Source organism: Phaseolus vulgaris, chromosome 2, assembly GCF_000499845.2.
Source record: "Phaseolus vulgaris cultivar G19833 chromosome 2, P. vulgaris v2.0, whole genome shotgun sequence".
Lineage (NCBI taxonomy): Eukaryota > Viridiplantae > Streptophyta > Magnoliopsida > Fabales > Fabaceae > Phaseolus > Phaseolus vulgaris.
The window spans coordinates 30,804,729-30,818,360 of NC_023758.2; the positions used below are offsets into that span (position 1 = coordinate 30,804,729).

The 13,632-nt window shown below is 31.9% G+C and overlaps 2 protein-coding genes across 2 annotated transcripts; one reads left to right on the top strand and one right to left on the bottom strand.

Moving 5' to 3' along the window:
- The first annotated feature begins 1,735 nt into the window (after nt 1-1,735).
- LOC137809357 (uncharacterized) lies at nt 1,736-5,061 on the top strand. Its single transcript, XM_068610480.1, has 6 exons — nt 1,736-1,796; nt 2,306-2,397; nt 2,500-2,986; nt 3,131-4,575; nt 4,651-4,842; nt 4,915-5,061. Exons 1-6 carry the CDS (start codon nt 1,736-1,738, stop codon nt 5,059-5,061), a joined length of 2,424 nt encoding a protein of 807 aa, XP_068466581.1.
- Nucleotides 5,062-5,526: 465 nt separating this feature from the next.
- LOC137809358 (protein MAIN-LIKE 1-like) lies at nt 5,527-7,256 on the bottom strand. Its single transcript, XM_068610481.1, has 4 exons — nt 7,023-7,256; nt 6,387-6,978; nt 5,767-6,287; nt 5,527-5,694 (listed from the first exon to the last, which is right to left on the bottom strand). The coding sequence occupies exons 1-4, from the start codon at nt 7,254-7,256 to the stop codon at nt 5,527-5,529; spliced, it is 1,515 nt and encodes a 504-aa protein (XP_068466582.1).
- Nucleotides 7,257-13,632: the final 6,376 nt, after the last annotated feature.

Consider the following 13,632-nt stretch of genomic DNA (forward strand, 5'->3'; position numbering starts at 1 on the left):
TGAAAGACAATCGACCGACCGATAGAAAAAGAAAGAAGAACACTTTAATAGTTCTATAGTCAAACCCTGTGTAAAAAGCGTATATAATCTTAATGTAAAGTTATTAGAGTTACAATTTAATTTTTGAAGTTAGAATTTGGGGCTTTCTTTCTATTTTCATTCCTAATAATCATATTCGTAGACATATCATATCAGAAAATTTTACTTAACCCTGATTAAATCACACTCATATTCTTTCTAAATTTAAAATAGAGATTCGTGTTTCTTACATTTTTAATAGATGACACTGCTACTTTTATATTTTTAATAAAGTGATATTAATTTCCTTGTTTTATTTAAAATATCATATTAACTAATATTTAGATAAAATTTTAAAAATGTAAATTTTAAATAATTTAGTATAAATAAGAAAACTACTTTTTATTAATAAAATAAGAAAAATGAGTGCCACGTTATAAAAATGTAACAAATATTATTATCATTTACTAAAAATATAAGGGGATTAATATCTATTAAAAAATTATCGGGAATGTTAATATAAAATTATTAGAAAAATAAGAGAAGTGAGTATCTATTTTAGTATTAACGATAATGTGTGGATCATTTAGCATACGAGTTTGAATGGTGACATACAAATTTTTTAAACTACGTCATCAGATTTTTTTAATTCAAGAAAATAATGTAGATGAATATTCTTTACAAATTAGTTTACTCCTTTTTAAATAGAGGATATATTAAATTATTAATTATTTTTAATTAAATAATGTTTAACTATATATAATTTTATTTTTTTCATTGTTATTATACTTGAAATTTCGTAACTACTAATGTTTAGTTTACATCTTAGTGAATATTTTCTTAATTAAAAAAATCAGAAAAAACGAGACAGAACTATTTTGACGGTGGGGTAGAGTGTTAAATTGACTTGACACTACTTTTACATGTTAAGAAAATTCAATAGATTTCCTTCATAAAGCTTGAGTTTAGACTAGATGAGTATTCATTAATTTTTATTTATTTGTAATATTCAGTGTTTTCTTACGTCACACTTTTGACATCAATTAAACACAGTGTATTATTTAGTATTCTTGTTGACTTTCACCATTTAATTTTATTTTCTTTATCCGTTGAATTATGTTACTCAATACTTTTTCCTTTCTTATATCCTGGTTTCACACGTGTATACTTGTTAAATGTTTTAATGATAAAGTTAAAATCAATTTTAATTAAATATTTTTTTTAAAAAAATACACGTATTTATACTACAGATTATTAGATTTTAGTAATTTTATTGAACTTTTACTATTTGTATTTTTATATTTTGGATTTTATTTTTGACCTTAACATAATTAAGATAGTGTTAATTACATATGGAATTTTATACTTTCATGTTTGAAATCAGAATTCTATTTATGATTTTACAGTCTTTTGACTTTTTCAACTTTATTATTGTTCTTGACGTTCATTTAATTTTATGTATTATGATCAAATTTTGTCAAAAAATATGTATGATTAGTGTCATAATACGAGAAACCGTCAAAATGTACACAAGTTCTAATAAGAACAAGTAAAGAGAGATAAATGTAAATAACTAATTTTTATTCGGGTAATTTATTGATTATGAAAAACTAAATAAAGCTAAACAACGAAAAAAGAATGGGAGTCAATGAAGGCAATTGCTTCCTGCACCCGATCAATTGTGATTGGCACCCGACACATTTTTGAAAATCCTAAAATGCCCTTGTCTTCTTCATTTATGAAAACATTGAATGGTGAGGAAGAAGAAGTTTATGAATGTGTGAAGCTTTGGTTTGAGCTGCAAAAGAGAAGGTTGTGCTTCGTTCATTGTTGCTAAGTTGAGTGTAAGCTTCGTTTGTCAAGTTAATGAGGTAAGTAATCCATTTTCGTTCGTTTTTGGTTATTTTCTCGAGCTCAGCTGGTCCCGGATATCGGAATCCGGAATTCAAATTTTCTGCCTACGGATATTAATATCCGGAAGTCAAAATTTTCTATACGGATAATAATATCCGGAACTAGGATTTGCCTACGGACGCTGATATCCGTAGTTCATATTTGCCTTACGGATGAAAATATTCGGAACTAGTATTTGCCTTACGGATGCAAATATCCGTAGTTCATAATATTGCCTTATGGATATATATATCCGGAAGTTAACTGTTGATATTTTTTTGGTTATGGATTAATTTATCCGGAAGTGAAGTGTTCATTTTTTTCAGCAACCGAATGGATACAACAGAGTCATACATGGGAGTTTTAGGGGAGATTGATGTGTGAGATGGATTAGATGATGTTGATCTGGAGCAGTCAACAAGTTATAACGCATTAGATAATGAACACAGGGCACATGAATGTAGTGAGACATTTTCTACAAATGAGGTATGGTCAATGTTGGGTTGTGAATGTTTTTTATATGAATTATTTTTAAATTTGGCATGATGATCAAGATGTTCTTTTAAATTTTTAAGAATGTTATTGTAGGTATTTCGTGATCGAGATGAGCTGTTAGATTGGGCGAGAAGTGTTGGCTATAGTTATGGGTTTGTCATTGTTATATTAAGGTCAGATACATGGACGGGCCAACGAGGAAGGATGACCTATGTATTGTTAGGTTGTGAGAGAGGAGGTAAATACAGACGGTATAAAAAAGAATTAGATGTCAGTCAAACTGGAAGTAGGAAGTGTGAGTGTCCTCTCAGATTGCGAGGCAAACCAGTCAAAGGTGGTCAAGGGTGGAAGGTTGAATTAATTTGTGGTTCTCACAATCATGACTTGGCAGAGACAATGGTGGGTCATCCCTATGCTGGAAGGTTAAGTATAGAGGAAAAGGTTATGGTTGAGGATATGAGTAAAACTGCGGTGAAGCCAAGAAATATTTTACTAACCATGAAAGAGAGAAATGAGAAGAATGTGACAACGATTAAGCAGGTTTATAATGCAATCACTGTTCACCGAAGATCACAACGAGGTCACAGAACAAAAATGCAACAACTGATGTTGTTACTAGTATAATTGGTGAACTCATTTAACATTGTCATATTAATGGATAGTACGTACAAGACGAACAAGTATAAGATGCCGTTACTTGAGGTTGTTGGGATTACTTCTACAGGTTTGACTTTCTCCGTTGCATTTTGTTTACTAGCAGCAGAAAAGGAAAATAATTTTTTTTGGGCCCTTGACAGACTTAAATGGTTGTTTTTAAGAGTTGATTCATGCCCTAGGGTGGTGGTATGTGATAGAGATGTTGCCTTAATGAATGCAATTAGAATGGTGTTTCCTGAAGCTTATAATTTGCTATGTCGGTTTCACATTGATAAAAATGTGAAAGCAAAATGTAAAATGTTGGTGCATCCAAGAGAGGCATGGGATCAAGTAATGGAAGTGTGGGGATCTGTTGTGGATTGTGATATTGTTGAGGCCTTTGAAGATTGTGTCAATGCTCTTCGAGTTGTCTGTTCTCCATGGCCTATATTTGTTGATTATGTGATGGATACATGGTTACGTCCACATAAAGAAAAATTTGTCAAGGCATGGATAGATAAGGTGATGCACTTAGGAAACACAACAAGTAACAGAGTTGAGGCGGCACACTGGAACCTAAAGAGAGTTCTTCAGAATTCGATGGGGGATTTATGTTTCTGCTGGGATTCCATCAATAAGATGATTATTTTACAACATAATGCAATCAAAGATTCATTCCAAAAGAGTTTGCATGTGGTTGGACATCAGTTCAAGGTTACAGCTTACAAAAAATTGTTAGGTTTTGTGTCTAAATATCCTTTGAACCTTATTTCAGAAGAACTTGATAGGGTTAAATCAGTGGGGTTTGATAAAAGTAGGTGTGAATGTAGTCTTACATGTAATCATGGTCTTCCTTGTGCGTGTCAATTGGCTTCATTTGGTGTTGGTAGCATACCACTTAAATCAGTACATGTGATGTGGACTCGTTTAAGTTTTGAAGACATTGCTACTGAACAATCTTCATCTGAGTTGTCAATTGATAAAAAGTTTGAGGTCATCGCGAAGCGGTTTAAAGAGTTGGATGTTGCAGGTAAGGTTAACATCAAAAGTAAATTGCAGGATATTGCCTTTCCAGAGAAAACATCTATTTACGCACCAGATCATAAGGTGAAAACAAAAGGTGCTGTAAAGATGTCTCGTCCTACCAAATTCATGAGATCAACTAAGCGAATCCCTTCTTATTTTGAACATGTGGATTTCTTACACTCACAACATGATAGTTGTGCAAGCAAAAAATCTAATGAAGAAAGCTTACCAGAAATTGTACCAGCAAAATGTATTCCTTTCCTTGATCAGTTCCTTGTAGGGTATCATCCATATATTGTTGATGTTGTTGACGTTAGGGCTGATGGCCATTGTGGCTACCGTGCTGTTGCTGCCCAATTGGGAATGGGAGAGGAGTCATGGGCTGTTGTTCGAATGAATTTGTTAAAAGAACTAAGTGAATGGAGACAAGAATATGTTCAACTCTTTGGTGGTGATGATAGATATGAATACTTGAAGAAGTCACTTCTAGTGGAACACATGTCTATGGTACCAACCACTAAAACCATTTCATTTTTACATTGCATTTCTTTATTTAACTTTGTTTGTCAATTGTACTTGCAGGCAGAAACAGATAAGTGGATGACAATTCCAGACATGGGATATGTTATTGCAAATCGGTATAATGTCATTCTTGTTTCTTTGTCCATGTTACAATCATTGAGTATTTTTCCTTTAAGAACCCAAGCACCAAGTAACTTCCGTCAACACCAAATCATTGCAATTGGACATGTCCACGGAAATCATTTTGTCCAGGTATAAACTAAACCAATCAAGATTGATGTGCTAAATCAAGATTTGTGTACCTTATATTTATTACCTTTATAGGTCAAGCTCAAAGATGGTTATCCAATTCCACCTACGGATATATTGTGGGCATCACATCGTTATCCGGCGGCCCAAACTTGGTCAACATACTACACTAGCCGGATACAAGTTTATACCCAACTAATGTCCATTAGACGATATTTGTAATTATAACATTTGTAATAGCATAATTTAGATTTATGGATGTTTAGTACATTTGCAGTTGTCCTACACACAATGTTGAATTCACTGAAGTTTGTGAATACGGATAAAAATATTTGTCTACGGATAAAAATATCTGTAAGTCACACTTTTGCCTACGGATAAAAATATCCGGAAGTCGCAGTTATGCCTACGGATAAAAATATCTGTAAGTCACACTTTTGCCTACGGATAAAAATATCCGGAAGTCGCAGTTATGCCTACCGATAAAAATATCCGTAAGTCACACTTTTGCCTACGGATAAAAATATGCGTAAGCCAGTGATTTGTGTACTAAAATAAAAGTAACGTGAAGCAAGAACTGATAAGGATCATATTGAAACATATAAATAAGGTTCAGATACATTGTCATGGATCAAAATATTACATAAAAAGAAATCGTAATACATCTGACATATTGAGAAATCCTAATCAATCATTCCTACGTGCATGTCTCCTGACATAAACAACTCTTTCATCAGTCGCTCCTCGTGCTAACATAATGGCTGCTTGTATGCCTTCCCAAACAGGGCTGCCCTCCACGACATCGCCATGATCAAGTAATGGCTGCAATGTCTCTGTAATTCTACGACAAATACCCTACAAGCATGAATGACATACTATTAGACAAAAACAATAGAAATTAATATCTTAACAAGGTTATAAGCATACCAGAGCAGGATGTGACTCCTCATGATGACTTGGCACTGCTTCGTGATGACGTGCATCTGAGGGTACCGGTACAGGACGGTCATCCTCATCTATATTAATCACATATGGATGTGATACAGATCTAAACCAACCCATGTACTCTTGAACGCAAGCGTCAGGATGACGTGCTATGGCATAGTCATGTATGACATAATCATTGAAATGTAACCATCGACGGTCCATTTCATTTGTATCCGGATGACCATGTCCAATTACAGATGGGTTGCGAGGGATGATCTGTGTATAGCCATACTGACGCAGAACACGTTCTGGCATGTGCAGCTGTGTCCAATTTCCAAGCCTCAAATAACCACAGAATAAGGAAATCCACTCGAATGGACGTTCTTCCCTGTGCTCGTTGTATGGACAAAACCGAATGGAAGCTGGTGTCAATGTATCCAACTGTGATCGTACAACAACAATTGAAGTACCTTTTCCAGCATCATACAGCCTGCACCGAGGTTGATCTTCAGAATACAATGCTTACATACGTCTCATCCCTATAGACGGGAAATGCTCATAAATCCACCCCTGCAACAATGTTGCATAACCAGCTAGTTGCTTTGTGTTTGCATAACTACAATCTCCTAGCTGCTCATACATGTGAGTTAGGGCAGCTGCTGCCCAAGAATATCCCCCGGTAAGCCTTAAATCAACAAAAAATCCAAGATAAAACACACTTACTGATGTAGCACTCTTGTTCGCAAAAATAGTGCAACCGACAAGGTGAAGTAAGTATGCTCTGGCAGCCACAGTCCACTGCCTCCTTGGGCATGCATCTTGATACACTTCTCTTAACCAGCTAAGGCGCACATGAGCTCCCCGACAGTGTCTTGTTTCTTCAGATGCAAGTGCACGGTCAACACGGAGGGCTTCTACCAATAAATCAGTCGCCGAATCAGAATCTAAGGTTTCCTGTGTGTAAAACTGACCGACAATGGGTAAATGTAACAAATTTGACACATCATCAAGAGTGATGGTCATCTCCCCAACCGGTAAATGAAAACTGTTTGTCTCTGCATGCCACCTCTCTACAAAAGCACACAACAGTCCTCGGTCTAAACTCTCATAACTAGCATGAAGCAGACCACCTAAGCCAGACAATTCTACAGCAGCTTCTATGCGCTCATGAGGTGCTCCTAACTTATTTATCTTCCTCCCATGTGAAACGACCTTCAGCTCACCACGATCCTACAATAATCATTTTCATTACTTACCAAACCATCCCACAACTGTTTGGCTACGTGATGTTCATAATTAACAAGTAAGGACTTATCCAATGGCCCTCCTGGATAGCCTTCATCATCAACTTCAACTTCTTCTTGTTCAATATAATCTTCAAACTCTTCATTTGGAATTGAAGTACTAGGCCCACCCCGTTTTCTTCTAATCGATGCAGTTGGACGCACACGATCCAAATTAGAACTTCCTCCACCTCTAGTCCGCACCATCTTACATTTCATAAAAGTAACATTCAATCCAACATATATAACAAAATTATAACACATATAGTTTGAAACACTTGTGAAAAATTTCACACTAATACGGATATTAATATCCGCAGAACAATAACAACATTCCGGATAAAAATATCCGCAAGTCAAACGTAGCTTACGGATAAAAATATCCGGAACCCACTTTTGAATTATGAACAAAAAAATCCGGAACCTATTCTTGAACTACGGACAAAAATATCCGTAAGCCACTATTCAAGTGCGGATGAAAAAATCCGGATGCCAATATTCATGTGCGGATAAATTTATCCGGAAGCTAATGCTGATCTACGGATAAAATTATCCAGAAGCAAATGGTGATCTGCGGATAAAATTATCCGGAATGTACTACTCTACGAAGAAAAAAACCATGAACGGTACCTTGACTTCTTTGACGATGAAGCTCACTCACGACGAAGCAAACCAACTCTGCGAAGGTGGCTCACGGTGGCTGACGGTGTCTTCCTGCAACTTCACGGTGGCTCAAGGTGGCTGCTGCTGCTTCACGGTGAAAGGCACAACTGAAGAAGAAGAACCCTATTTGTTGGGTGCTTGCATTGGGTCCAGATCATAATATATGTGTTTTTAATTTCATTAAGGGTAATATGGTCTTTTCACAAATCTGATTGGGTGCCGGTCACAAAGCATTGGGTGCAGGGAGAATGTGCCGTCAATGAAATACCAGGCCCATAAAAATGGGCTTTAATACTAACATTTAAGCCCATAATTATTTGATGATGCGTTTCTTTTTATTAGATGTTAGACAACAACAAAAAAACAATGAAAACTAACAATTGTTCTCATAATGCAGATAGTCATAGTTCATGTCAGATCTTGGGTTCTGATTTTTCACATTCTCACAATCGAAAACTCTTACAACTTGATATAAATAGTTTGTTACTAAATCAATATTTATTTGAACATGGAAATATCTAAGGGTATAAACCTCAAACAAGACTCTTGGCAATGCTTTAACAAGTCTTCTTTCAGATTATTAATTATGGTTTTTCTCAGTTCAAAGTTGACTATTCTTTTTTAATCTAAGAACCAAATGAAGATTTATTGATGACATTATTGTTGTTGGATTAAGTATTAAATTTCCCAGCTAAAATCAACCACAATTATAAAAATTGTTTAAATTGAGTAATTAAGAGAGTAGAGTGATCTGAATTTGTTTTTGACATGTTTTTGAGCTAAGGGAGTAAAGAAGAAATTCCAAATAAGAAATGCCCAAAAAAAAGTCCCACTTAACTACACTGCAGGTAGATAGGGATGAAAATGCGGGTGACCCGCATAAAGGTTGGTCCACATAAAATATATATTAAAAAAAATTAAAATTTTGATTTTTTTTTATTTTAAGATGTATTAGGTAAATAGTCTTATAATATTATTTTTATGAAACATAAATAATAGATATTATTAAATTTTTTGAGAGGTGTAATATGAAGCTATATGAAAAAAATATAGGGGTGTAGAAATAAATTTCTACATTTTTAAGTTATACGACTTATACAGGCCAGCCTGTCCCGTTCTGTACGGGCTGCGAGTTATGCAGAACAGACCTAAACGGTCAGTGTTTTAAAATAGGCAGTCTGCCCCGAGCCACATACCACCCACTTTCCATCCCTACAAGCAGAAAAAACAATTGTTCTTCAAATACAATGAATATGTGGAAAGGAGAGAAAAAAAGAAAAAGAATAGTTTGAAAACTTAATTATATATCATTCTTGATGTGATGAATTTATAAATAAATATATATAATAAAGTATAAATTTAAAATTAAATTATATAAAAAATATTAAAATAATAATATTAAAAGTTATAATGTGATTGTATAAAATACATGGGAGTGAATATATCATTACAAAAAAAAATACCCTTCTATATAACCGTGATTAAACACCTCCTTAACAACTCTTTATAATAACATAATAATATTTTAAATTAAAAAATTAACTAAATATAATTTATTTTATTTATTTGGATTTTTAAGTAGATGCTTTTATTTTATTGTGCATATATTGTCGTATCACTGCCCTTTTATAAATAAGAATTGTTAGTGTCTTGTGAATAGCCGCCACTATCTGCAAGGGGTACCCTACCAGATTACGCTTGGTATTTTTATGGATTTGAGATTTCAGGACATCTTGGATCCTAAGGAAATTGATTGTTCTCATAGCTAGGAAAAGGGTTTTGTTTGGGCAAATAATTTTAAACACACTCATTTCTAAATCTTCATATGTTTTGTTTTTCTTTAGAGTTTTCTTTGATTACAGTAAACTTTTCGAGTTGTTCCACTAAATGGTAAAATACTTTTAAAAGATTTTTTTTACCCTCAAATCATAAAAATGTAGATAATTTTTTAAGTGAGTAAATGAAACCCTAAACTCTAAAATTGATAAATAGTCCTAAATCAAATTGAAATTGATAACAAGGCCATAGTGTTTGGTCGAAGGACACGACAAAGATGCCTAGCTTTTAGGTTTGTCCTATTAGGAAGTAATCCGAAAATAAATGGTTAATGTAGTTTTGGACCTTGAAATGACTTTAGTTATTTAAGAAAATGGAAATATAATATATTTATGCAATAATGATAAGTAGGTGAAGAAAGATTTTGTTGTCTAAACTAGAGAGAAGATAAGGAAGGTTGTAAAGGCATAGACAACGAAATATGGGTCGTCGGCTACGAGATATTGGTCTTGCTTGATCGTGTAGCCATAAACTTTCTAGATTTTGTAGTTCAGAAAAGTGCTTATGTTGCGCCACGTTCCGCAGCTTTTTAAAAGTGAGAAAGAGCTTATGTAAGTTAAGTGATGGAGGTAAATGTCGGTGAGATATTATTACAATTCCTACACATAAACCCCACCAACACCAACGCATGTTCCTCATTCTTTCCTTCTCATTTTGATTACTAAACAACACACACCATTCCCACGTTAAATCTTCTACACCACCCTTTTTGACTTCATCTTACCGACTCATCAATCTTTCATTCTCCACTATTTCATTACTGTTAACCAAAATACACTTAATACATCTTAAAGGAAAGGATGAATATTAAGTATTTTTTGGTATAATACTTACATCTACACTATCGTTGTGGACAAATTCAATGTTTCTGATTTAACATTTATCTTCACAAAGCTATCTTCATATCTTACTGGAACAACACTTATTTAACATTTATCTTCACAAGGTTATCAATGAACTTGCTCTTTACAAGCTATCCTAATCAATGTTTCTTTTAATTTAACATGGATACCCCATTCTTGCAAAAATTGGTTTTTCTTATGAAAAATATATTGTAATTCATTATTTTATTTAAATATACAAGAAAATTCAATATCAAATTATAATTATTTATAGTTATATATAAAGAATTCTCCTCTCTTATCAATTCTTTTCATATTTTATTTTTATATTAATATTTGATTTTATTTTATTATTATAATATTGCGTTATTTTCTATTTTTTCTAAAACATCACAGTTTTGAGTCAGTCATTTTTTATTTTTTAAATATTTACTAAATAACTAATTATTCTTATAATTAATTGAGAATTATTATTTTTTTTAAAAAAAACTAATATACTTTCATTTCATTATCAATTTTAAATTTTAAATATTTGACAAACTATTCTATATTTAAAATTTAATTGATAAATATTTTTACAAAATGACAATATATTAATTTTATTTTTTAAAACATTTTTCAATTAATTATAAAAATAATTAGTTATTTAATAAATATTTAGAAAATAGGAAATAGTTGAATTATTTAAAAAAAAATCATCATTCCAGTTCTCTTTCAATTTAAAATCAGCTCGTATATCAAATATTTAAAAAAAAAAAATAATACAATTTCTATAATAATAAAATAAAATAAAATATTAAAATAAGAATATAATATGAAAAAAAATTGAGAGGATGAGAATCTCTCTATATATAAAGTATATATATATATATATTGATATAGATAATTATAATTTGATATTGATTTTTTTTATATATTTAAAGAAAATAATGATTGAGAATGTAAAACGTAAGGAATGTGAAAGACAGTGTGTGCACAAATGCACACGTTTCCCTTTTCACGTTATGGCTTTGGAAACTGCTTCATTTTAGAAACAACTTTTCATTACACAAAAGTTACTTTTCTATCCAAAATCTATTTACTTTTCAAAAAATTGTTTAAAAATAAACCAGAAAACAAAAATAGATCAGAATGTTTTAAAATCTAAACTGTCCCGGAATGATAATGTCGATGGACAAATTCAGGAGTTCATCTGTTTTCCATCAAACATAAGTTTTTCAGACTAGATTACAACAAATATGTGAAAACGTCTTTATCTGCTTAAATCTAGAGTTAATCTGTTTTAAACACTTAGTATATACAAATGTAATCTCATTAAGAAAGTATGAGGCATTCAAACACTAGTTAAACACAAAGTTAGTTTTTAGATATTTCAACATGTATTATTTTATTATCAGGATTCCTTATACTCAATGACTTCTACTTAGTTTCCAAAGTCTTAGCTCATTTCCTTTTATCTCGTTCAGATCTTTCTGGGAGGGGTCTTGAGAATCAGAAGCCAAAAAATTGCAGTAAGCTGCAACTGAAAATCGCAGTAAGCTGCAACTGACTGGAATCACCTTGGAGAACTGACAGAAATTACTATTTTTGGTTTGAAAAATTTATACTTATTTAGAAATTTAGGATGTACCTTTTGTTTCTTTTATTTCTCATTTAAAATGTATACAATTTTTTTTATTTTATAAATAATTAATTAAAAGTAATATGATTTAAAAAAATATAAATTTTGGAAACCATAAAATAATTTATCTAATTATTTATTTTATAAAATAAACAAATAAATTATTGTTATTTATTAAATAATAAATTTATTCAACTAAAAATAGTATTAAAAAGTATTAAATGGTGTATCTCTTTTAATGATATAAATAATTTAAAAATTATTAGTTTAAAATTAAACATATATAAAACATTATGCGAATAATTTTGTATCACAATTTATTAAATTTTAAAAATATTAAAAATAATATAAAAAATAATTTCTAGTATCCGTATTTTTTATTTTTATCATTATCATTCTCATATTTTTTTATAGAAAAAAAAGAAAGGATAATTACTAAATCAAATAATAAAAAGAGATAAAAACTATATTTTTTATTTTTAAGAGAGATGAATTTAGTGTCTTAAAAAGTTTAGTAATAAAAAATAAACTTAATATATATATATATATCCATTAAATATCTACTATTAAATTATTTTATTACCCTTAAATTATTTATCATTATTATTGCATTAATGGTCAGTTTACAGGACTCTTAGTATTCCTATTTTATAACTTCCAGTAATTATAATTTCATTATATATATATATATATTATTGAAGTAAATCCAAAATGAATGAATCGGTTCAGTTTTACAATTACGTTCAATCAATTTCTACAACCTTTTGCCTTCTGTTATTTCCTTTAATTAGTTTATACAACTGGTATCAAGAGCCAATATGTTATTATGAACTCTACCCAAATATCAGTCCCTATCCTTGATGAGAAAAATTACAATCGGTGGTGTGTAAAAATGAGAGTTTTGTTTAATTATCATGAGTTATGAGATGTTGTTGAGAGTGGAGTGTCTGCATTAGCTGATAATGCAATTGATGCGCAACGAGTAGCACATCGTGACCAGAAGAAGAAGAAGAAGGACAATAAGGCTTCGTATCTCATCCATCAAGGGATGAATGACAAGATGTTTGAGCAGATAGAAGGTTCAACAACTGCAAGTGAGGCTTAAATCATTTTGTCAATCAATTATAAAGGTGATGACAAGATTAAGAGGGTGCGTCTTCAAACCTTAAGACGCCAATATGAACTGTTGCAGATGGAAACCACAGAGATTGTTGATGTCTATATAAATAAAGTTTTTGCCTTGACAAATCAAATGAAGACCAATGGTGAAACACATTCGGAGCAGGCAAAGGTGTAGAAGATTTTGAGGTCTTTAACTCCCAGATTTGAACATGTTGTTGCCGCAATTGAAAAGGCCAATGACATTTCAACAATGACAATAAGGTTATTGTTCGGTTCCTTACGAGCGCATAAGCAGCAGATGAATGACGATAAGATTGAAAAGCCAGTTGAACAGGCTTTACAAGCACAAGCCTCAATTGGTAGCTTCTATCATAAACACAGTAGTTCACTTGACAAAGGACGGAGACATGGTGGTAGCTATTCCAGCAAAGGTCGTGGTGGCCAGAATCATGGAGGCGCTGAGCAAAACAACACTGGTTCTAATCATAATAATAACTCT

Excerpts from the sequence above, each read along its gene's own strand:
- LOC137809357 (XM_068610480.1), top strand. The coding sequence starts at position 1,736 with ATGCCCTTGTCTTCTTCATTTATGAAAACATTGAATGGTGAGGAAGAA. Across the intron at positions 4,576-4,650 it reads TAGTGGAACACATGTCTATG|GCAGAAACAGATAAGTGGAT; the intron begins GTACCAACCACT and ends TTGTACTTGCAG. Across the intron at positions 4,843-4,914 it reads ACGGAAATCATTTTGTCCAG|GTCAAGCTCAAAGATGGTTA; the intron begins GTATAAACTAAA and ends TTACCTTTATAG.
- LOC137809358 (XM_068610481.1), bottom strand. The coding sequence starts at position 7,256 with ATGGTGCGGACTAGAGGTGGAGGAAGTTCTAATTTGGATCGTGTGCGT. Across the intron at positions 6,979-7,022 it reads AACAGTTGTGGGATGGTTTG|GTCGTTTCACATGGGAGGAA; the intron begins GTAAGTAATGAA and ends GGTGAGCTGAAG. Across the intron at positions 6,288-6,386 it reads GTATGAGCAGCTAGGAGATT|CATTGTATTCTGAAGATCAA; the intron begins GTAGTTATGCAA and ends GACGTATGTAAG.